The sequence below is a fragment of the Oncorhynchus mykiss genome, chromosome 8 (genome assembly GCF_013265735.2).
Source record: "Oncorhynchus mykiss isolate Arlee chromosome 8, USDA_OmykA_1.1, whole genome shotgun sequence".
NCBI classification, from domain to species: domain Eukaryota; kingdom Metazoa; phylum Chordata; class Actinopteri; order Salmoniformes; family Salmonidae; genus Oncorhynchus; species Oncorhynchus mykiss.
In genome coordinates, this window is record NC_048572.1 from 67074771 (window position 1) to 67100455 (window position 25685).

Here is a 25685-nt window from a genome sequence, read left to right on the forward strand (position 1 = left end):
GCACACTTCTCCAGTATGCCAGTGGCCATCAAAGGTGAGCATTTTACCACCGAAGTTAGTTACGACGTCGAACTTCAGTTACGACGTCAAGACCCTGGTGAGACCCTGGTGAGGACATGTTAGATAAATATGCTTTTTGTGCGTATGGAACATTTCTGGGATCTTTTATTTCACCTCATGAAACATGAGAACAACACTTTACATGTTGCATTTATATTTTTGCTCAGTATATACAGTTGAAGTCGGATGTTTACATACACTTAGGTTGGAGTCATTAAAACTCGTCTTTCAACCACTCCACAATCTTCTTGTTAACAAACTATAGTTTTGGCAAGTCGGTTAGAACATCTACTTTGTGTATGACACAAGTCATTTTTCCAACAATTGTTTAAAGACCGAAGAACAACATTTCAACCATGAAGCACAGGGGTGGCAGCATCATGTTGTGGGGGTGCTTTGCTGCAGGAGGGACTGGTACACTTCACAAAATAGATGACATCATGTGGAAGGAAAAGTATGTGGATATATTGAAGCAACATCTCAAGACATCAGTCAGGAAGTTAAAGCTTGGTCGCAAATGGGTCTTCCAAATGGACAATGACCCCAAGCATACATCCAAAGTTGTAGCAAAATGGCTTAAGGACAACAAAGTCAAGGTATTGGAGTGGCCATCACAAAGCCCTGACCTCAATCCTATAAAACATTTGTGGGCAGAACTGAAAAAGCCTGTGCGAGCAAGGAGGCCTACTAACCTGATTCAGTTACACCAGCTCTGTCAGGGGGAATGGGCCAAAATTCACCCAACTTATTGTGGGAAGCTTGTGGAAGGCTACCCTAAACGTTTGACCCAAGTTAAACAATTTAAAGGCAATGCTACCAAATACTAATTAAGTGTATGGAAACTTCTGACCCACTGGGAATGTGATGAAAGAAATACAAGCTGAAATAAATTATTCTCTCTACTGTTATTCTGATATTTCAAATTCTTAAAATAAAGTAGTGATCCTAACTGACCTAATACAGGTAATTTGTACTAGGATTAAATATCAGGAATTGTGAAAAACTGAGTTTAAATGTATTTGGCTAAGATATGATATGTACATTTCCGACTTCAACTGTATGTCGTCATATCCCAAAGTCACTTCATTAGCTGTGTGTGCTGATAAAGGTTATTTCCACCACACAACACAGTAAACAGATGCTGATGGAGCAGATGTGTTGTGGCCTGTCTCTGATTTATGGCACCCATTTACTGTACTGTCACTGGAGTGGAGGTCCATTACTCATAGCTATTGATGAAATATGTTGCAGGGTTACCGACAGAGATACAGAGGGATGTAGAATGTCAGATTATGTTCTGGGTCAATTTATTTCTTTATCATCCATCAGGTGTGGAGGGTGCATGTCAGAAGGTCATTTGAAAACGGAGGTAAAGAAAAGGACAAGATAAGTAATTAAATGAATGGAGTTATTTGCCCAGTCAAATATAATCCACAAAAGCCCACCAGGTGGAAGCACAGACCTTCCAGGAAAGCTTCCTATCAAAGGAATCGTACAAACAGCAGCCTTTCCCTGAGACAAACACAATATGACTCAACTTCGGTTGACAGAGGATGAGGATGGTCTATGAAGGACGACGAAGACCAGCATACAGAGATTGTGTGGGAGAGCGGTGTACGATGATTTGACAAACATGTTGACTCGTCGTTCCCCTCTCTAGGGATGAGATATGGATAATTAAATAACTAAATGAATGCTCTCAAGGACAATGTTCAACGCAATCTTCAGTACAGTATGACAGCATATATCCAACATAATCTATTGATGCATAGCAAAATACCATCTGTATGAGGAGTCGAAGCAGGGTATAGGTGATCTGAAAGAGCTGTGCTCTCTGCTGACCCACTGATAATCAATGGGAGAAAATATTGCTGAAACTGGCCTGGCATTTCAGAGCTTTGGTGAAGGAGTTCCGAGTTCAGTGGGTCTGGTTACTTACTGTATTATATCAGTCTCAGTGTGGTCATGGTGACAGCATGAGGACCATGACCCAGATCTCCACAGCCCTCAAGGAGAGACAGATGGTCTACTAGAAAAATGTCTATATGTTTTCTTCCAAAAAATAAGATGTTTTTCATTGAAATACAGCCTATATTGGGCCTATATGAATTCGAGCTACTTTTGAAGCACATTTTGTGCCCTAGAAACTAATAAGTAAACTGTAAAGACATTAGTTTATTATAAAAGCTAAAGTGTTATATGAATACCTGTCATTGTGTGTGTAGGCACTGTATATACTGAATGTGAAAATACAGTATTATGCTTACTATGCACAGTAGCCTAATGCCCATCAAAGGAAGTGTTGCTTCGATCCAGTGCACATATCTCCACATCACCAATCAATAACACACTTCCTATTCCAATACATAACCCCATAGACAGACAGACAGCTTCTCGTTTCCTGTCGCGACACGTCTGGGGTGATAAATCGGCACTGGGGTGTTGAAAAGAGATCCACGCCCTGCGCTGTCAGTTTTGTGTGACACTCTCTCTGCTCTGACACTCTCTCTGCTCTGACACGCTCTCTGCTCTGACACGCTCTCTGCTCTGACACTCTCTCTGCTCTGACACTCTCTCTGCTCTGACACTCTCTCTGCTCTGACACTCTCTCTGCTCTGACACTCTCTCTGCTCTGACACTCTCTGCTCTGCATGACAATCACTCCTGTCCTGCATGGCTGGAAGATAAACCTGTCTCATTACTATACTACACCACACTCACACCAATCATTCTGCTCTGGTAAGACAGGGAGAGGGACACACACTCACACGCACACACCAGTCTGATGATGTTGCTCTGAGATTTTATTTTACTTGATTTATTTCACCTTTATTTTAGCAGGGAGTCCCATTGAGACCAATGCCTCTTTGTCAAGGTAGCACTGCATGAACACAATTTATCAAATGTACAATATTCAAACATAAATCAGGTTCTGCAGTTCAAGAGTCACTGTATAACACCTAGTGGCGTACAAATATTATGCAACTACACTACATGCATACAAAAGTATGTGGACACCTGCTCGTCGAACATCTCATTCCAAAGGTTGGCTCTGTGCAGGCCAGTCAAGTCTTCCACACCGATCGACAAACCATTTCTGTATGGACCTCGCTTTGTGCACGGTTGCATTGTCAAGCTGAAACAGGAAAGGGCCTTCCCCAAACTGTTACAACAAAGCTGGAAGCACAGAATCATCTAGAATGTCAATGTATGCTGTAGTGTTAAGATTTCCCTTCACTGGAACTAAGGGGCATAGCCCGAACCAGACCATTATTCCTCCTGCACCAAACTTAACAGTTGGCCCTATGCATCTAGAGATGAATTTGGTGCGAAAAGTGCAAATCAATCCCAGAACAACAGCAAAGGACCTTGTGAAGATGCTGGAGGAGACAGGTACAAGTATCTACATCCACAGTAAAACGAGTCCTACATCGACATAACCTGAAAGGCCGCTCAGCAAGGAAGAAGCCACTGCTCCAAAACCACCATAAGAAAGCCAGACTATGGTTTTCAACTGCACATGGGGACAAAGCTTGTACTTTTTGGAGAAATGTCCTCTGGTCTGATGAAACAAAAATAGAACTGGTCATAATGACCATTGTTATGTTTGGAGGAAAAAGGGGGAGGCTTGCAAGCCGAAGAACATCATCCCAACTGTGAAGCACGGGGTTGGCAGCATCATGTTGTGGGGGTGCTTTGCTGCAGGAGGGACTGGTGCACTTCAAAAAATAGATGGCTGCATGAGGAAGGAAAATGATGTGGATATATTGAAGCAACATTTCAAGACATCAGTCAGGAAGTTAAAGCTTGGTTGCAAATGGGTCTTCCAAATGGACAATGACCCAAAGCATACTTCCAAAGTTGTGGCAAAATGGCTTAAGGACAACGAAGTTAAGGTATTGGAGAGGCCATCACAAAGCCCTGACCTCAATTCCATAGAAAATGTGTGGTGGGTAGAACTGAAAAAGCCTGTGCGAGCAAGGGGCCTACAAACCTGACTCAGTTACACCAGCTTTGTCAGGAGGATTGGGCCAAAATTAACCCAATTTATTGTGGGAAGCTTATTGAAGGCTACCCGAAACATTTGACCAAAGTTAAACAATTTGAAGGCAATGCTACCAAATGTGTCAACTTCTGACCCACTGGGAATGTGATTAAATAAATAAAAGCTTAAATAAATCATTCTCTCTGCTATTATTCTGACATTTCACATTCTTAAAATGAGGTGGTGATGCTAACTGACCTAAAACAGGGCATTTTTACTGGGATTAAATGTTAGGAATTGTGAAAAAACGGTTTGCCAACAACACCCGTGCCAATATGTCCTCCAAACACCTTCTTTGGCATTATCACTTAAGTAGAAACTTCTCGGAGCAACAACGGCTCAGCTGCAAAGTGGTATGCCAGACAAGCTCACAGAATGGGACTGCCGAGTGCTGAAGCATGTTGCGCGTATATATCGTCAGTCCTTGGTTGTAACTCAGTAGTGAGTGTTGCAAACTGCCTCTGGAAACAATGTCAGCACAAGAACTGTTTGCCGGAAGCTTCATTAAATGACTTTCCATGGCCGAACAGCCGCACACAAGCCTAAGATCACCATGCACAATGCCAAGCGTCGGTTGGAGTGGTTTAAAGCTCGCCGCTATTGGACTCTGGAGCAGCAGAAACAGTGATGAATCACGTTTCACCATCTGGCAGTCTGACGGACTGCCCCAATGAGACAGAACGTGTCTCCTTCCTGATCGGAAGAACGTTGCCAGCCAGTATGGCAATGGAACATTTAGAACGAATGACTGGGTCACATCCATAGATATAGAACAAAAAGACTTGTCAGACCCAAAACGACAGGGTTGCGTCTCTGGCAACCAAACCAATACAACCAACGACCAGTCGGCTTTGGTAGCAACCCTAGATTTGTGTCGGGACTATATCTTGTGGAAGGATGAAATAGTATGAATAAATTAATCAAAATAACGGTTTTATTGAAAATATGTAAATAATTATTTTAATATGTTGGTTACCCATTGTATAAAAGTGATAATGCCCTTGAAGCCGGTGTTTGGAGGAACCAGTTGAAGTTTACATACACTTAGGTTGGAGTCATTAAAACTCCACAAATTTCTTGTTAACAAACTATAGTTTTGAACAAGTTCCACAGACATGTGACTAACAGAAATTGAATAATGTCTCCCTGAACAAAGGGGGGGGGGGGGGTTGGGGGTCAAAACCAAAAGTAACAGTCAGTATCTGGTGTGGCCACCAACTGCATTAAGTATTGCAGTGCATCTCCTCCTCATAGACTGCACCAGATTTGAGATCCGGGCTCTTCCCTGGCCATGGCACAGAATGAGCAGTATAGCTCGTGGCATTGTCATGCTGCAGGGTCATGTCAGGATGAGCCTGCAGGAAGGGTACTACATGAGGGAGGAGGATGTCCTCCCTGTAATGCACAGCGTCGAGATTGCCTGCAATGACAACAAGCTCAGTCCAATGATGCTGTGACCCAGACCATGACGGACCCTCCACCTCCAAATCGATCCCGCTCCAGAGTACAGGCCTCGTGTAACGCTCATTCCTCCGATGGTCGGATTCGCGTTTACCATCACCATCGGTGAGACAAAACCGCGACTTGTCAGTGACTGCACTTTTTGCCAGTCCTGTCTGGTCCAGCAACGTTGGGTTTGTGCCCATAGGCGATTTTGTTGCTGGTGATGCCTTGTGAGGACCCGTCTTACAACAGGTCTACAAACCCTCAGTCCAGCCTCTCTTAGCCTATTGCGGACAGTCTGAGCCCTGATGGAGAGATTGTGCGTTCCTGGTGTAACTGAGTCAGTAGAAAGTCCTCTTCAGTGTCCTACGTTTTCAGAACTGTGACCTTATTAATTGCCTACTGTGTGTAGCTGTAACCTTAATTGCCTAACGTCTTAACGACCGTTCCACAGGTGCATGTTCATTAATTGTTTATGGTTCATTGAACAAGCATGGGAAACAGTGTTTAAACCCTTTACAATGAAGATCTTTGAAGTTATTTGGATTATTTATGAATTATCTTTAAAAGACAGGGTCTTGAAAAAGGGATGTTTCTTTTTTTGCTGATTTTACATTTAGCTAACATTAGATAGTTAATCCAGAGATTCTTATTTTGCCTCGATTTGGTAGTCTCGTCCAGATCATCATGGCATTTGTAGTTATTTATGATAGCCACATTGCCAGCTAATTAGCATTTCATTTTTAGGGGGTAAATACAGGCGAATATAATGATAAAAGTCACATTGTCCTCGAGATATTTACAAAGTGAATGGTGAAAAAATGATTGGAACCATTTCCCTGTTTGAGCTTTATGTTTTATGGGTATTATGACTCATAATGTGGTACTCTATGGGCCTACATAGTGATAGAGTGACCTTAGGGTAAACAAGTGTGTTATAATGATTTTATAATCCTCTCAAAAACTGATTTGGGATCAAGAATGCCCTGTGGTTGAACTGCAGCGACTAGCAGAGAGAGGAGGTACTACCTTCACCTTAAACCTAAGCCTGCTGTTATGAAACTCAGTCAAAACACTATAAAACCTACACATCCCATCCAGTAATGAAGTTATATAACGGGTTACATCGAAAGTTTTAAAACCATCAGCAAGCCAACAAAACAAATCAAAATGGGGGAAAATGTTAAAGAAATGAATGAAAAAAGGAATACAGTAGGTAGATCTATAGAAAGCTCACATACAATATTGAGCAGGAAATATTTAATATCACATTACAAATGGAGGCAGAGTAGTGTAGATGACAGCCAGCTGCAGATTGCAGCGATGCAGACATGAATTAATGAATACTGCCTAAACACAGAGACAAGCTAGGGGAGCTCTGGGGACAAAGATAGTGAAATGCAACCAGATGTTTGTCTTTAAAAGGAAATAATTTACAAACACAACCCATAGATAGCCTGCTGTCTTGGAGGAGAGGGAAAAACTAATCTTAAAAACAGCAGGTAGTTTAGCAGTTATGAGCTTTGGGCCAGAAAGCAAAAGGTCACTGGTTTGAATCTCGGAGCTGACTAGGTGAAAATGTGTCGATGCGCCCTTGAGCAAGGCACTTAACCCTAATTGCTCCTGTAAATCGCACTGGATTAGAGCGTCTCCTAAATGACTAAAATGGAAACAAAATGGCCTCTATTCTTTGTTATGATTGTATTATTCCTTATCCTTGTTTGAAACATTGTACAGCATAGATGGAGGGGTTTCTTTGTGATTCCATGCCCTGTGTTTCAATACCGCTGCAATACTGGGGTGTAACTAACAAGCGTTCTCTATCCAGCTAGTATTTGTAGTTCTGTATGCAGTAGTGATGATGTATTTGTAGTTCTCCTACCCTCATACAGCCAGTCACTCAGGCCGTTGAAGATGACTCCCTCCTTCCCTGTGGACACCAGGCGAATGGTCCTGCTCTCCACCGTTGCTCTGTAGTAGATGTTGTTCTCAAAGATAAAGATCTGGGTAAAAAAGGGACATGACGCTGGAGTGAATACTGCATCGTACCATTACATTTCAGAGATTTTGCTTTTGCTTCTTGCCAGGCTTTCAAATGCGTTCTTTTCAGCTTTACACTATGGCTGCCTTATAATTACTACAGTAGATAAAACATAATTACTACCTTATAATAATAAAACTGTATAACCCTTAATGAATTACTAGATAAAGAAAAAAGACTGACACTCCTTCTGGGCAATTTTCATCACAGTGGGACATTCACTCAGTACTAAAAACACCCATCCATCCTTCAGCCTGGAGACATTTCCACTCACACAAATAGACACGTCAACCCAATCTGGACTGAGTGACAAAACATGCCTTAAAGCATTGAATACAGCAGATATAAAAGGAAGCAGATTTCATTAGAGGTCATATTCCACTCCATCTACAAATAGAGTAGTAAGCAAAACACCCCTCTGCTTCGAATTAAGGTACTGTAGCTGTCTGAATCACTGAAGGGGCACACACACACACATCCATGCACACACATACACCTACAAACACACAACCATGCACACACACACACATTCTGGGTGATTGAGAACTGGTTCAGACAGGGGTGGGGAGGTTGTGGGGAGTGGGGAGGTTGGCATTACTGTGTTAAGCTGCTGATGCTATGTTGGACTGCTGGTGTATGCCCACTGTGCCCATGGTACCATAGTGAGTAGTAGGGATTAAGAAGACTACTGCTGGGGAGTGGATTGACAGACTACTGCTGTCAATCCACTCTCCTCTCCTGTCCTTCAGCTTCACCCTGTGTCAGTGGGAGGGGGTTATATCTGAGCTGTGTCCGTCAGACAAACTCTCAAACATTGATTTACTCTCTTCATTTTCTATACCCTTTGTACATGGGGCTTGGCTGTGTGTGTGTGTGTGTGTGTGTGTGTGTGTGTGTGTGTGTGTGTGTGTGTGTGTGTGTGTGTGTGTGTGTGTGTGTGTGTGTGTGTGTGTGTGTGTGTGTGAGTGATGTGGAACCAGGGGACAGAGAAGCATCCTGCTGTGATCATTAAGCCATGGGAAATTACTCTACATGACAGAGGAATCAGCACCACTGGATCCAAACACACGTTTCATATGCAATGTCATATAATGGACAATCTGACAATTGTGACAGGTTTTAATATGCAAAATCATTACGTCCAGAAATGGGAGAAGAATAACTATCTGGTATTATCAGGTGAGAGTAAACACATCGGCTCAGACAGTTCACCCATACAGCTCTAGCTCTTCATTAACCAAACACGCAGATAAACATCAAAACAAAAATAAACCAATCAGGTACTATATTACCATATGCAAATGTAGCCGCTTTCTCACTTGGCAGACGACGAAATCTCACATTGTAGTAGCTTCAAATATTAATATTTTCTCCCTCTAAATGTGTCTGTAGCCTAATGTAGACAAATGATATGATAAGAGCAATTACAAAACCTACAGATTTGCAATAAAAGGTGGAGAAACACAAGGGAATACAGCCCATTAATGTTGTTCTGTAATTAGTCCTGTCTAAAGTGCTGTGTGTTATGAGGTGAATGAGGAAGTGTGTATTAATGAGGGAAAACAACAAAGATATTGTAGCTGTGAGAGACACTGCTCTTTTTAAAAGACCTCTCTCCTTTCCCACAAAAACAACAATGTTGTTGTTTTAACCATAGTAACAGCATTTTGACATCACATCCAAAGTGGTGCTGTGGAGAAAGGGAAAGCATAGAGGGGCTTATCATGGTGTCTGTCAACTCTCTCCCTTTGTCATACCTTCAAAATGCTGGAACAACATTTTTTTCAAGTTCAAGGCTGGAGCATATCGGTAATTGAGGTGTGTGTGTGTGTGTGTGTGTGAGCGCGTTTGTGTGCATGTGTGTTTTTTTTTCAGTGAGACAGTGAGGGTGTAGACATGTGTGTGGGGTCTCTTACCAGCTGTTGGCCCTTAGGTCCCCATCCAGCATACTGCAGCGGGGCATTCCGTACCTCAGGAGGATTCAGACTCCATGTCTCCCTGTGGAGATAAAACACACACTCTGTCATGGTGTCTGAGTGTGTATGTGTTTCAGGGTGTGTGCCTCAGACTGTGCACAAAAATACATGGAATCTTCCAGTGAGTTATCTAGGTTGCTTCTGTAATGGTAAAATCAATCATCCAAAGCTAAATTTAGCACTAGAAAAGTTTCCTTAACTTTAATACTAAGTATAAATATGGAACAAAAAGCAGGCCAGACAGAGTGTGTGACAATACAACCCAGCAAACCAGGAATATTCCCAAAACAATTAAGTTCAAGTTAGGCTTTTTTTAAATTTAATATTAGGATGATAACATCCCAAAAACATTCGGAGAACATTTTTGATCAAATATATTTATTTAACAAAAATGTTTTAGATGAAATATCATTGGAAGGTTCTAACATTCACTAAAATGTAACAACCACCACAGAAACTTTCCCCAAAAGTTTGTTTGAAAAAATTGACTGATGTCCTATAAAAGGTTCCCAGAATGTTTCATTATGGTGTGGGAAACAGTCTGGTGGGAACATCACAAAATATATGTTCCCAAAACATAAAAACTGTCCAGTTGTGCAGATGATTCTACAATGTTTCTTTTAGGGTGCAAAAAACTATCACCTGATGTTGCAAGAAGGTTCCCAGAACACACTTTGTCTGTTCTTAACAAGGTTCCCAGAATGTTTCATTAGGTTGTGTTAACATTGTTAGGACATGACAAGATATACAGTTGACGTCGGAAGTTTACATACACCTTAGCCAAATACATTTAAACTCAGATTTCACAACAGTCAATTTAGTGTATGTTAACTTCTGACCCACTGGAATTGTGATACAGTGAGTTATAAGTGAAATATTCTGTCTTTAAACAATTGTTGGAAAAATGACTAGTATCATGCACAAAGTAGATGTCCTAACAAACTTGCCAAAACTATAGTTTGTTAACAAGAAATGTGTGGGGTGGTTGAAAAACTAGTTTTAGTGACTCCAACCTAGGTGTATGTAAACTTCTGACTTCAACTGTAACTAACTCAGGGAAAAATTGGTAACTGGGTTGTTCACCATTACTTTACTCATCCTCTTTATATAAAGTACCAGTCAAAAGTTTGGACACACCTACTCATTCAAGGGTTTTCTTTATTTTTACTATTATCTACATTGTAGAATAATAGTGAAGACATCAAAACTATGAAATATCACATGGAATCATGTAGTAACCAACAAAGTGTTAAAAAAAAATCTAAATTTATTTTATATTTGAGATTCTTCAAAATAGCCACCCTTTGCCTTGATTACAAGTTTTCACTCTTGGAATTCTCTCAAACAGCTTCATGAGGTAGTCACCTGGAATGCATTTCAATTAACAGGTGTGCCTTGTTAAAAGTTGATTTGTGGAATTTCTTTCCTTCTTAATGCGTCTGAGCCAATCAGTTATGTTGTGACAAGGTAAGATGGGTATACAGAAGATAGCCCCAGCTCAAATAAGCATAGAGAAATGACAGCCCATCATTAGTAGAATACATGAAGGTCAGTCAATCCGGAAAATTTCTAGAACTTTGAACGTTTCTTCAAGTGCAGTCGCAAAAACTATCAAGCACTATGATGAAGCTGGCTCTCACGAGGACCGCCACAGGAAAGGAAGACCCAGAGTTACCACTGCTGCAGAGGATAAGTTCATTAGAGTTGACTGCATCTCAGATTCCAGCCCAAATAAATAAGAGTTCAACATCAGCTGTTCAGAGGAGACTGCGTGAATCAGGCCTTCATGGTCAAATTGCTGCAAAGAAACCACTACTAAAGGACACCAATAAGAAGAAGAGACATTAGACCGGTGGAAATCTGTCCTTTGGACTAATGGGTCCAAATTTGAGATTTTTGGTTCCAACCGTCGTCTCTTTGTGAGATGCAGAGGAGGTGATCGAATGATCTCTGCATGTGTGGTTCCCACCATTAAGCATAGAGGAGGAGGTGTGATGGTGTGCTTTGGTGGTGACACTGTCTGTGATTAAACTAGACTTAACCAGCATGGCTACCACAGCATTCTGCAGCGATTCGCCATCCCATCTGGTTTGCACTTTGTGGGACAAGCATTTGTTTTTCAACAGGACAATGACCCAACACACCTCCAGGCTGTGTAAGGGCTATTTGATCAAGAAAGAGAGTGATGGAGTGCTGCATCAGATGACCTGTCTTCCACAATCATCCGACCTCAACCCAATTGAGATGGTTTGGGATGAGTTGGACTGCAGAGTGAAGGAAAAGCAGCCAACAAGTGCTCAGCATATGTGGGAACTCCTTCCACTGTTGGAAAAGCATTTCCGGTGAAGCTGGTTGAGAGAATGCCCAAGTGTGTGCATAGCTGTCATCAAAGCAAATGGTGTCTAATTTGAAGAATCAAAAATATAAAATTATTTAGATTTTAGATAGAACACTATGTTGTTTACTACAAGATTCCATGTGTTATTTCATAGTTTTGATGTCTTAACTACTATTCTACAATGTAGAAAATAGTAAAAATAAAGAAAAACTAAGTAGGTGTGTCCAAACTTTTGACTGGAACTGTACATTTCATACTTTTCCTCCTCCGTACTGGTCCCCCGTGGGAATCGAACCCACAACCCTGGAGTTGCAAGAGCTACAAACTGAGCCACACAGGACTGATTATGTGCTGATTCTCACAATGTCTCTATTAGCTTGCAAAAAAACATTTGCCTAATGTTCTTTAAAAGTTCCTAAAACATTTATTTAGGTTGTTGGAACTTTGTGGGGATATGACAGGAGATGGTTCCCATAACACTAAAACTGTCCAGTTGTGCTGACCTTCAAAACAATCCTTTGATATTGCAAGAATGTTGACAGAACAGCCTTTGAGTTCTTTAAAGGCTCCCAGAACATTTAATTAAGTCGTGGGAACAGTGTGGTTACATCACAAGAGATAGGTTCCATGTTGGCTGGATGTCCTTTCAGTGGTGGACCATCCTTGATACACACTGGAAACTGTTGAGCAAGAAAAATCCAGTAGTGTTTTGGGGCATATTTTGTCTGTACGCAACATTTATAAATGAGGCCCCAGGTGAGTGTTTTTGGTACCCTAAAATAAACATTGGTTGATTCATCCCCACAACTGGACAGTTTTTGTGTTTTGGGAACAGATTAAATATGTTTTAGGAATGTTCTTGCACCATCTGGCATATGTTTTATGCACACACTCTATAATCATCACCACGACTAGGCAGTTTTTGTGTTAAGAGAACATTTGCCGTGACCTAACAAATGTTCTGGGAACTCAATTTTGGTTTGCTGGGAAGAGACTTTTACATTGGCTGATATTGGGGATGGGGTTTTAACTTCATCCACCAGTTGGCAGCACAACCAACCAGGTGCACAGATGTGACCACCGACACTAAGCACTTATGTAGCAGAAGGTCAAGCTGTCCCCGAAAACATTCAACAGTTTCCTGTTTCATCTAATACTTAGACTCTCATCATTTTTGAAAGAAAGAAAGAAAGAAAGAAAGAAAGAAAGAAAGAAAGAAAGAAAGAAAGAAAGAAAGAAAGAAAGAAAGAAAGAAAGAAAGAAAGAAAGAAAGAAAGAAAGGAGAGAAACAGAGACAGACAGACTTACGGGGTGATGAGACTACAGATGATGTAGAAGGCCATGTAGGAGTGCTGGTAGACCTGCAGAGACAAACACAACTTCAGCATCCAGCATTCAACCTCGCATGGCAGAAGCAACCCATAAACTCTGCATCTGACACAAAATAAGAAGTGTGGTCCTTTCTACTTACTGGAGCCACGTTGTAGGCCAACAACACATGTTCCAGGTCTGGAGATATGTGGTACTTGGTGGCTTTGAACATTTCCTGGATAACAAAGAAACATGTTTGAGGCATATTTATTACAAAAGGTCATCATACATTTTTCAATACCATATCACCTACATGTTCGGGAATAAAATTAGCTAATACTCACAAACTTCCTGTTCTCCACCAAAATGACCCTCTCCTGTGTTTCGATGTTGAGTTTGACCACGTCCCCTTCTCGTGTTCGATACAGCAGTACATTGTCTGGAAATAATAAACAGCATAGAAGAGAGAGCATTACATTGTGGAATACGCATCCAGCTGTTTCAAACAGTACTTACAGTGCTGGATCAGGCATTCTAACCTCCGGCCATAGTGGGGCCATGAGGGGCCAGCCTTCCACACCAGACTGAGAGCAGATATCTTTTAGGGGGGCACCAAGGTACAACTGGAGCAGGCCTTGCTGGCATCCTGTTACCTCTGCAGCATATACAGGAGCTGTAAGGTGTGGATACATACAGTGTGATCCCACTGGGCACAGACGTCAATTCAACGTCTATTCCAGGTTGGTTTAACGTATTTTCATTAATATGACGTGGAAACAATGTTGATTCAACCAGTGTCTGCCGAGTGGGATGGTCCAAGTGGTAGACCATTTTCACATTATTGTGCCGACCCAAAACATATTAAGCTGGCTCAGGTATTTGGTTCCTATGGTGGATGCATAAAAAGGCATGGACAGTACAGCTTGGCTTGGTTCCACTCAGCTCTGCTCCACTCAGCTCTGCTCAGTAGTGTGACACTGGTAGTGTTGTCCTCTAGACCAGAACCGATTCCTCAGTCTCACTGTGTCCTGTTCGGATAAACCCCTCTACCAAGAGAAGTGCAGAGAAAAGGTTCTTGCTGCTCTCTCCAATGTTTGAACCCTTCAAATAAAGGTTGATTGAATAGCCATCTCATCTCCCTTACTTACTATTTGCCACAGCAATAGCAGTAATACTGGAAGGACTTCATATTGCTAGACATAATGGAGATTATTTGGATTTTGTGGTAGTGTGTTTTTCTACTAAATTAACTTCAAGTTTGTTTGCTTTTGTATTCTGTTTTGAAAACCTTTTCCTGCTCTAGTCCAAATGTTTTCTCAGTCATGACAGTTCTGCTCACAAAACGATCAAAATGGATGCATTAGGAATAATGGAAAGTGTATGAGTATCCTCGGTGGCAGGTAGACTAGTGGTTAGAGCATTGGGCCAGTAACCGAAAGGTTGCTAGATCAAATCCCTGAGCTGACAAGGTAAAAAAATCTGTTGTTCTCCCCCTGAACAAGGCAGTTAACCCACTGTTCCCCAGTAGGCTGTCATTGTAAATAAAAATGTGTTCTTACCAGACTTGCCTAGTTAAAAAAAATGCTGAAGGCCTGACATCTTTAACAAAAGCCATTCATTAAATTGCTTTAATCAATGAAAATGAATGAGAGCAGAGTACAGTACACAGTGTCCCTATAAGACCACAGACAGAGTGAAGGCAAAGTGACTGAGTCTCCTTCCTGTTTCTGTGTCTTAAAGGCAGGGCTCGAAATTAACAATGTCCCGTTGTCCTGAGGACAAAATATGTCTGGAGAGTCTTCAAAACAGACTCTGGGACAGTTCTGTGACAATAGATCCAAAATTCATACAACCACTGCACATCAAAAACATTTAAAAAGCAATGAGGCTGATGCAACAGATCAGAATGTTTAGCTTAAAATGATGATAAACTATTATTTCTTCACATTATAAACGCAGCAATGTGCACACAGCAGTAAGCTATGCGCAAATATTTTTTTTAAATGTAGCAGGAACACAATGTTCTAAAAAGTGCATCACACATGCGAGCGGTTTCACGTGACAGATGAAAATATCCATGCGAAATGTTGAAAGAGGGGAGATCTACAGATGCAACAACTAGCATGGGTTGCTAATATGTCTAAGATTGTGTCTGGCTGCTGGACAATAAAAGAAAGCTGGTTTCAATGGCATAAGGAAGTGTTTATCAAATAATTCCCTAAAAATGTCTATGGTCTGATATTGGCTAGGCTACTTGAATCATGCCCCATGACCTACAGGTTTTAAATGCTGACTGCCTCCACTAAGATTGCAAGCTGGGTGATACTTGGTGCAAAACAGATACGGGTCTTTCTCTCCGGTCTTGTAATTGCTGAATGAAACATTCCTCAAGTAGGCCTTCTCCAACAGAATCGAGCCTTTAGATGTTAATGTTAATTATCCTACATTATATTTGTCAAACATGACTGGAGATTGTCCTATATTAATGTAAATAAAAAGTCTCATTCAAGTTTGACTACATTTTCTGGCACCTCCCTCGTGTCAAAATTGATGTGGACACATCACCTAAGCTACACTGAGATGTATGCTAATTTTATATGTACAGGTAACTGCAAAAATAATGGACAATTCAACATAAAGGATCTTAATAGTATCTTGGCACAAGGCGAGACCCAGATGCAGACACAGGAGGCAGATGGTCGCAGTCATTATGTTTATTAATCCAAAGGAGTAGGCAAGAGTAAGGTCATGGACAGGCAAAAAGGTCAAGACCAGAGTCCAGGAAGTACAGAGTGGCAGACAGGCTCGTGGTCAAGGCAGGCAGAGTGGACTTTGTACCCGCCTGCCTGACCAGAAACGGGCAAGAATCAAAACCAGGAGCACTAAAAGAAGGCGAATGCAAAAAGCAGGAGAACGGGGAAACCGCTGGTTGACTTGGAAACATACAAGACGAACTGGCACAGAGTGACAGGAAACACAGGGATAAATACACTTGGGAAAATCAGCGACACCTGGAGGGGGTGGAGACAATCACAAGGACAGGTGAAACAGATCAGGGCGTGACAAATAGGGCATTGGGCCACCAAGAGATGCCAGAACAGAACTTGGCATAGATTCTACAAGTGTCTGGAACTCCATTCTACTGGAGGAATGTGACACAACACCATTCTTCCACGAGAAATTCCATAATTGTTTTTTTGTTGATGGTGGTGGAAAGCGCAGACTCTGGCGCCGCTCCAGAATCTCCCATAACTGTTAAATTGGGTCGAGATCTGGTGACTGAGAGACACACACACGCTTTAAACTCCCTATGCTCCTTTGAAACCCCTCTTTTAAAGTCACTGAGAACTCTTCTTCTAGCCATGGTAGCGAAAATAATGGACAACTGGGGATTTTTATACATGACCCTAAGCATGATGGGATGTTAAATTGCTTAATTAACTCAGGAAACACACCTGTGTGGAAGCACCTGCTTTCAATATACTTTGTATACCTCAAGTGTTTCTATTATTTTGTCAGTTACCTGTACATTCATGTAAAATAAATGTGAATATTATTCCAACGTTGGCCATTTTAGAGGCAAATTATTTTATGTGAATTTCTGGCTCAGTTGACAGACCCATTTATCCATTTCAGTAGTAGACCTACTTTTATTAGCGTTTTAAATCACTGTGAATGACCTACAGTTGAAGTCGGAAGTTTACATACACCTTCGCCAAATACATTTAAACTGAGTTTTTCACAATTCCTGACATTTAATCCTAGTAAAATTATCTGTTTTAGGTCAATTAGGATCACCACTTTATTTTAAGAATGTGAAATGTCAGAATAATAGTAGAGAGAATTATTTATTTCAGCTTTTATTTCTTTCATCACTTTCCCAGTAGTTTACATGAACTCAATTAGTATTTGGTAGCATTGCCTAAAATTGTTTAAATTGTTTAACTTGAGTCAAATGTTTTGGGTAGCCTTCCACAAGCTTCCCACAATAAGTTGGGTGAATTTTGGCCCATTGCTCCTGACAGAGCTGGTGTAACTGAGTTAGGTTTGTAGGCCTCCTTGCTTGCACAGGCTTTTTCAGTTCTGCCCACACATTTTCTATAGGGTTTTGTGATGGCCACTCCAATACCTGGACTTTGTTGTCCTTAAGCCACTTTGCCACAACTTTGGAAGTATGCTTGGGTCATTGTCCATTTGGAAGACCCATTTGCGACCAAGACCCATTTGCGACCATTCCTGACTGATGTCTTGAGATGTTGCTTCAATACATCCACATAATTTTACGTCCTCATTATGCCATCTATTTTGTGAAGTGCACCAGTCTCTCCAGCAGCAAAGCACCCCCACAACATGATGCTGCCACCCCCGTGCTTCACGGTTGGGATGGTGTTCTTTTGCTTGCAAGCCTCCCCCTTTTTCCTCCAAACATAACGATGGTCATTATGGCCAAACAGTTCTATTTTTGTTTCATCAGACCAGAGGACATTTCTCCAAAAAGTGTAATCTTTGTCCCCATGTGCAGTAGCAAACCGTAGTCTGGCTTTTTTTAATGTCGGTTTTGGAGAAGTGGCTTCTTCCTTGCTGAGCGGCCCTTCAGGTTATGTCGATATAGAACTCGATTTACTGTGGATATAGATACTTTTGTACCCGTTTCCTCCAGCATCTTCACAAGGTCCTTTGCTGTTGTTCTGGGATTGATTTGCACTTCTCACACCAAAGAACGCGTCTCCTTCCTGAGCGGTATGACGGCTGCGTGGTCCCATGGTGTTTATACTTGCGTACTATTGTTTGTACAGATGAACGTGGTACCTTCAGGAGTTTGGAAATTGTTCCCAAGGATGAACCAGACTTGTGGAGGACTACAATTGTTTTTCTGAGGTCTTGGCTGATTTCCTTTGATTTTCCCATGATGTCAAGCAAAGAGGAACTGAGTTTGAAGGTAGGCCTTGAAATACATTCACAGGTACACCTCCAATTGCCTCAAATTATGTCAATTAGCCTATCAGAAACTTCGAAAGCCATGACAATTTTCTGGAATTTTCCAAGCTGTTTAAAGGCACAGTCAACTTAGTGTATTTAAACTTCTGACTCACTGGAATTGTGATACAGTGAATTATAAGTGAAATAATCTGTCTGTAAACAATTGTTGGAAAAATGTATTGTGTCATGCACAAAGTAGATGTCCTAAATGAATTGCCAAAACTATAGTTTGTTAACAAGAAATTTGTGTAGCGGTAGAAAAACAAGTTTTAATGACTCCAACCTAAGTGTATGTAAACTTCCGACTTCAACTGTAGGTCCTACAGTAAACCTATGTTGGCATATCAAAACATATAAAAAATAAACAAAGTATTTTAGCATTTAGGATGGTTCATCTTCAGTTTGGAACGGTTGAAATTGCACTTCGGGACAATTCTGGGACGGTGATTAAAAAAGTTGGTCTTAAGCCCTGCTCAAAGGAGAGGTTCAAAGAGACCGGGGACAAGCGGTGGTCAAAGAGCAATGCTGAATCAATTATGCATCACTCTGAATGAAACCAACGCACCACATATTGATGAGGACTACTGAAGTACAAGGTTGCACGATCCTACGCATTATCACTGCTCATCAGAACCAAATGTTGAGCTGATTGCATTAACTTAACTTTGACACGGAGGAATGTCAGACAATGAATCACTAAGATTTTATCGGAGAAGAATGAGAGAGAACATTCCAATGTTGCGTTAGAAAAATACACACTTTGAAGTGTGTGTGTATTTCTGCTGGTGAGGTTAATTATCATGGTCCATTTGATGAGGGAAAAGCCCTTTAGCCTGCTGTTTAACTTCTCTGCAGACACCATTTCCCTGCATTGTCCTTTGACTGTCTTTTACACAAAACACTGGACATCAATGTTGCCAAAGTGCCCAGGGCCGACTGGGCCAAAATATTCTGCCAAGATTTGAATGTTCTTTTTTTGAGTACCGTACGGGCTCGGGAGAGACGAAGGTTGAAAGTCATGCGTCCTCCGATACACAACCAACCAAGCCGCTGCTTCTTTAACACAGCGCACATCCAACCCGGAAGCCAGCCGCACCAATGCGCCGGAGGAAACACCGGCCACCTTGGTTAGCGTACACTGCGCCCAGCCCGCCACAGGAGTCGCTGGTGCGCGATGAGACAAGGACACCCCTACCGACCAAGCCCTCCCTAACCTCCCGGTCGCGGCCGGTTACGACAGAGCCTGGGCGCGAACCCAGGGACTCTGATGGCACAGCTGGCGCTGCAGTACAGCGCCCTTAACCACTGCGCCACCCGGGAGGCCCCAAGATTTGAATTTTCAATTCAGTTTAAATTCTCTTCCGAGATATCAGACTGAGTGAGTAATTATATTATATTGTGAAAATGTTACTTTCTGGAGAAGAAGATAAGCTATGTTACTGCTGCATACAGTGGATAAAGTTGTATATAAATCAGTATGTAAAAGTATGTGGAAATAAAATAAATTCTGGCACTACTTTTGTGCTTAATGGAGAGTCAATGAAAAAACAAAGTAGTTTGAGTCTCTAACACTAGAGGGCGAGCAGTAGCTTGATCCAACATTCATGTGTTCTGCAGCTTGCTTTCCACATTACGTTGTCAAGGTTAAAAAAGGTCATATCAGACCAGCCTTACATCTGTTTAATTTGGGCCTGTCCTGTACATGCTCTGCATACATTATAGCTACAATACTGTATGGTGCATAACGGCATAAACGGGCACATTTCAAGGTTTCACTGGATTACATGGCTCTGTCTCTCTGTATAACGCTTACTTAGTTCTGTGGGCTGTCTGTCTCTGTTGTGCTGGAATAACCATGAGACTATAACCATGTAATCCTTGAGGGCTTGATAATAAGCATTCACAGTAAACACATTGGCTGAGTGATCCATTATGCCTTTAAATCAGGATTTGGGTTTCTATGATTATGTTTAAATTCAATAGGCAATTGAAGTGCCAGTTAGGTTTCAATATATTTTATGTGTGGTCCTCTTGTTTGATAGTAATGGCTGTCTAATGGGAAAAGTAATACGGCTTGGAATGCATACGGAGATAGAGTCATTGCCTTAGCGACCGCCATCTACAATATGTAAATGTGGTGCTCTAATAATGTCAACTGACACGTAACAGTTCCTGGTTGGTGGGTGCTGTGTTAGCTTCAGTTTCTATTGGCAGATGAAAGGGCAGGGCGTAGCTATAACAACTCACCACTGAGCCATGTAGCGTCGGGGTCGTGCACGTGAAGATCTCCTCCGAAGACGTCCTCAATGGTGACTTTCTTCTTGAGGGCAAGGCTATCATCTGCAACTGCCAGTGGAATATATCAACAAAACAAAAGTGGAAGAAGTCATAGAATTAATCAGGTACAAGAATATGATACTGTTATGTTTCAATTCTCTTTCACATAAAAAAAGGGACCTGGCCACCTTTGTTACCTGGTGACTGTCACTTTTCCTGCAAAAAGTTGCAGGGGCTCATAAAAATAGGGTAGGAGACATCTGTCAGAGTCTGACTATTATGCACTGTCTCTGGAGATAGTAGGACTGTAATTCCCATATCACAGGCACAGCGATTAAGGAAATGTTACAAAGAAGAAAGCGACACTTGAGACACTCCATTGATCCGCCAGCATCAACTCACAACAGCATGGCCAGTTTTTCCAGGCAGCCGTAACTCCCTCTAGCTGCACAGGGTAAACAGCTGAGACCGGTCAAGGTAGACAGCAGCGCTAGAGGGTTGAGTTACATAGAGACTGTGTGTGTGTGTGTGTGTGTGTGTGTGTGTGTGTGTGTGTGTGTGTGTGTGTGTGTGTGTGTGTGTGTGTGTGTGTGTATGTGTGTGTATGTGTGTGTGTGTGTGTGTATGTATGTGTGTGTGTGTGTGTGCCCCTTCAACCCCATATGGGAGCTTTACATATTTATCTTCTACATTCACCTGTCAGTTTATTCAGGAAAATACATCAGTACCATCAGTAAGAGATTCTAGAAGGGATGTATGTGATGTATGTGTGTAGAGTACCATCAGTAAGAGATTCTAGAAGGGATTTATGTGATGTATGTATGTCAGTGCCAGTAAGTAGCTTTTGCAGAGAATTGAGAGAACTAAAAATAACACATTTAAAAATGTAACTACATATATACATAACCTTTGCAAGTCTCTGAATTTGCAAATTATCTTCATCTGCTGGTAAAAGACCATTGCGAGGGATTCCCAACATGAGGCAAACAGCACCTCTGATGCACTGACAATTGTAAAAATGACTAGAGCTATTACTGCATAATAATCTTTATTAAACAAGACTGAATGACATTTTACATTAAAGCCCCATTACCTAGTGAGAGGATGACCTCACTTCGTCCTTCTGAAAAACCAATATGCAATCTCCAAGCTGACACATCTCAACATCTCTACTCCTGTCTGTCTTTGAATGAATGGGTTTAGGAAATTAAATTACCTACTGGGCTGTCTGCTAGCAAGGCCAATTGCAATCTCTAACTAGAAGTTTTCTTTTGGTGGCCTGACTCAGGTACTTATGTACTGTAGGATCTTAATTTGACCAGTTTCTCACAGCAGGACAATAATCCAGCAGCAACAGGAAATGTGAATTATTATGTGGATTATAATGAATGGAAATATTTGTAGGGATTGTATCAATCTTTAGTTAGGCAAATCAAGTCAGACATTTTAAAGTGGAAATTACAAACTTTAGAAGCCTTTTTCTTAACCTTGTATACACCACAAATGAGCATTTTCTGCTATGCAGTGTAATAGGTGTTAATACGTGGAATGTAATAAGTGTAATGTAGTGTGATGCAGCATTGTGTGTTACATACTTGGGGTGAGCAGGATGACAGAGGTGACGATCAGAGACAAGATGATGCAGATGACCAGCAGGGCGATGACTATCCCCTTCCAGTTCCTCTGTGGAGGGGCACTGCCCACCAGGTCCTGCAACACAAACACACACAAAAGTTAATAGAGGTCAATGGGGGAGAATGAAGGGGAGGCGATGAGTACGGTTACATACACACAATAGAGTGATTATTGTGGATAATCAGATTAACATAGTTCTATTAAAACGTTGACATGCTTTGCAAGAATAACGATTTCCCTAATAATCCCATTTACATGGACACATCTGAAATCAGGCTACCTGATGGCACTAAATAAAGACCCGTTTACATGGACACATCTAAAATCAGGCTACCTAATGGCACTAAATACAGACCTGTTTGCATGGACACATCTGAAATCAGGCTACCTAATGGCACTAAATACAGACCCGTTTGCATGGACACATCTGAAATCAGGCTACCTAATGGCACTAAATACAGACCCGTTTACATGGACACATCTGAAATCAGGCTACCTAATGGCACTAAATACAGACCCGTTTACATGGATACACATCTGAAATCAGGCTACCTAATGGCACTAAATACAGACCCGTTTACATGGACACATCTGAAATCAGGCTACCTAATGGCACTAAATACAGACCCGTTTACATGGACACATCTGAAATCAGGCTACCTGATGGCACTAAATACAGAACATTGCCAATCAAAATAAATGTTCTACCACAGCGAACATATTATTTTTGGGAAGCATATTTGATTTTTAATTTGTAGTTTGTATGAGAAAACTACTTCTAAGACGCATCCATTCAGTCATTCCGAACTCACTTCACTCACGATAAAGAGGGAGGCTCGCTCGGCTGGTGCTTGCACATGTGCAGATCATATACGATTAAGGTGTTTACATGTCCTAATAATTCTAAAGATTGCTCAGAAAACAAGTTGTTTTAATCTGCGTATGTTTACTTCGATGTTGACCTTACACCGATTAAGGTAAGCAGAGTAAGGTGTTTACATGACTATTGCATAATCTGCCTACTGCCATAATTAGTTTAATGTCAAATTATTACTGTGCATGTAAATGTACTCACTGACTGCGTTTGTGCTACTACTGTAACACTCCTGTGATAGGCTCCCAGCCACACAGCTGTTGAAAGAACCTAGAGGGAATCTAAGTTACAGAATAAGCTCTGATGGGGGAATTGACAGGAAAAACCAGGAATACGCTGAAGACAGTTCCTTATGTTAAAATGTGCTGCGTTGGGAGATCCAGAACACCTGAGCATATCCCCAGAGTCTTTCACACCTTTACACCGTTCCCTTCCCTTCCCACTCTTTCTGTAGGACAGATCACCATCCTGCAGCTTCTACAGTCATTCTACCTCCTCTAGTATTGTATTACAGTACTCCATGGTCCTAGTGCTCAGGATGAGTCTCTTTGCAGCCTCTTTGCCTGGGTTGAGTGGCGTATGTACTATGTGCTCTTGCTCCATGCAGAACGAGAGAGAAATGATGAGCCTCTCCTGTCCTTTCCTCAGAGACTAACAAATGGTAGACAGTCTATCAACCCTAATACTATACACACATACAATCAATTGCACATGACATACAAAACCTAACTATATCCCTATGGAGGTGCAGTGGCTGTATTGGTTACCCGATAAGACTGACAATCGAATGTAAACTGAGGCAGATAATTCACTGCACACCATCTCAGTTCAGAGTGTAGAGGGATGAGTGTCCTATAGGTGAATCAGGGTTAAGACTTTGCTCTATCTGTTGGTATCCCAGGCTGATTCTAGCCTGGTTCCAGTCTAGACTACTTCCAGAGGCATGACAACCGACAACACTTAAGAGGTCTGGAAGTAGGCTAAACTGATTAATGCAAAGATCTCTGTATGGTGTCTCCTCATTAGGGTCTATGTCCCTCTCCCCTCCACTGAGCTCTGAGCAGTGGCTGGAGCACAGCATGTCACTGTGGGCACATGGAGATCAGGCTTAATTGGCAACAAGGTAATCAACAGCTCTGGATTAATATGGATCAGTGTTGCTCTATATCTTTCTGTTGAGGGCGTGGTGCGTGGTAGTGGTGCGTAGTACGTGGTGGTGGTGCATGGTGGTGGTGGTGCGTGGTGACTCATGCGTGTGTGTGTGCCAACACCAGTAGGTGCATATATTATTGCAATAGAGGCATCTCCCTCATATTAAACTGATAATGAGATAAGGGTCTGAGATAGAGGAAATGAATATTCCTGTGTTATCACCTCCTAATGGAAAAACCCCAACACTGTGGGTTCATCGGGAAATCACTGTCTGCTGCCCTCTGACCTCCACAAGGAATAAACCATTTTAGTCTATTGAAAGACCAAATTTCAGAGAAAACAAGCACTCATTAAGATCAGGTGAAGCGAATTAGTGTGCGCGGCCAACTCACCTGAACACACTTAACAGGACAGCGGATAGAGAGAGTTTTGTTGATGCTGAGAACGGAATGTATATGTTTGTAAATAACAATCTTAGAACATTCTCAGAATGTTGAAGTTTTAATGAAAAATGTTCTTCATGTTCTGAGAACGGAATGTATGGTTTTTTTTCTTCTTTATTACTTTCCCCTAACCATTCTACCCTAATTGGAGTAAACTAATGGACAACAATACTTAGACTTCTACTTCCAGCTTATACATTTTACATTAGTTATCTTTTTTAGGTTCACCCTTCACCTACCCATCCATCTCTGAAAACCATCCAGTTTGTATTTCTACTTGCCATATATTTTTAAAATGTGCTGAACCTTTCTTTTCTGATAGTTTCTACAGATTATAAATAAAGATGAGAATTTTTACTAAGAGCATTATTATATAATTGATCGATTAACTAGTTTTGGGTAAATGTGATTTTTTTTATCCATTCCTGAACCTGTGACCAAAAACAAGCTACATATGGCAGTACCAAAACAAGTCATCTAATGACTCGGTCTCTTTGAAGCAGAATTTGTAGAGATGGGGTGTTTGTATCCCCCTTATACAGTGGGGCAAAAAAGTATTTAGTCAGTCACCAATTGTGCAAGTTCTCCCACTTAAAAAGATGAGAGAGGCCTGTAATTTTCATCATAGGTACACTTTAACTATGACAGACAAAATGAGGAAAACAAATCCAGAAAATCACATTGTAGGATTTTTAATGAATTTATTTGCAAATTTTGGTGGAAAATAAGTATTTGGTAACCTACAAACAAGCAAGATTTCTGGCTCTCACAGACCTGTAACTTCATCTTTAAGATGCTCCTCTGTCCTCCACTCGTTACCTGTATTAATGGCACCTGTTTGAACTTGTTATCAGTATAAAAGACACCTGTCCACAACCTCCACAAAACTTGAGTGTTTTCTATCCAAATCGACTAATTATATGCATATCCTACCTTCCTAGCTTCATATCCTAGCTTCTATCCTAGTTTACTTTGGGCACACATTTCATCCGGACATGAAAATACTGCCCCCTATCCCGAAGAGGTTTTAAGAGGGATAGGCTCTTTAAGAAGAGCTCTCCAATAGGTGTACCAAAACATTCAAAGGCCATTTTCTCAAAAGTGAGGTTA

The 25685-nt window shown here is 41.4% G+C and overlaps 1 protein-coding gene across 3 annotated transcripts in view; it reads right to left on the reverse strand.

Annotated features, from left to right (window-relative positions):
• Window positions 1-25685, reverse strand: part of LOC110530968 (dipeptidyl aminopeptidase-like protein 6) — a 121011-nt gene that overhangs the window by 19613 nt on the left and 75713 nt on the right. For all 3 annotated transcript variants that reach the window (XR_005052935.1, XM_036986027.1, XM_036986028.1), the window contains exons 2-8: window positions 22067-22181; window positions 20442-20540; window positions 13559-13653; window positions 13375-13449; window positions 13212-13264; window positions 9506-9587; window positions 7431-7551 (exon numbers count right to left, since the gene is read on the reverse strand). Coding sequence is in view for 2 of the 3 variants with exons in the window: in XM_036986027.1 (XP_036841922.1) it covers window positions 7431-7551; window positions 9506-9587; window positions 13212-13264; window positions 13375-13449; window positions 13559-13653; window positions 20442-20540; window positions 22067-22181 (640 nt within the window). In the remaining variant the exon portion in view is untranslated. The remainder of the gene's footprint in view (window positions 1-7430; window positions 7552-9505; window positions 9588-13211; window positions 13265-13374; window positions 13450-13558; window positions 13654-20441; window positions 20541-22066; window positions 22182-25685) is intronic.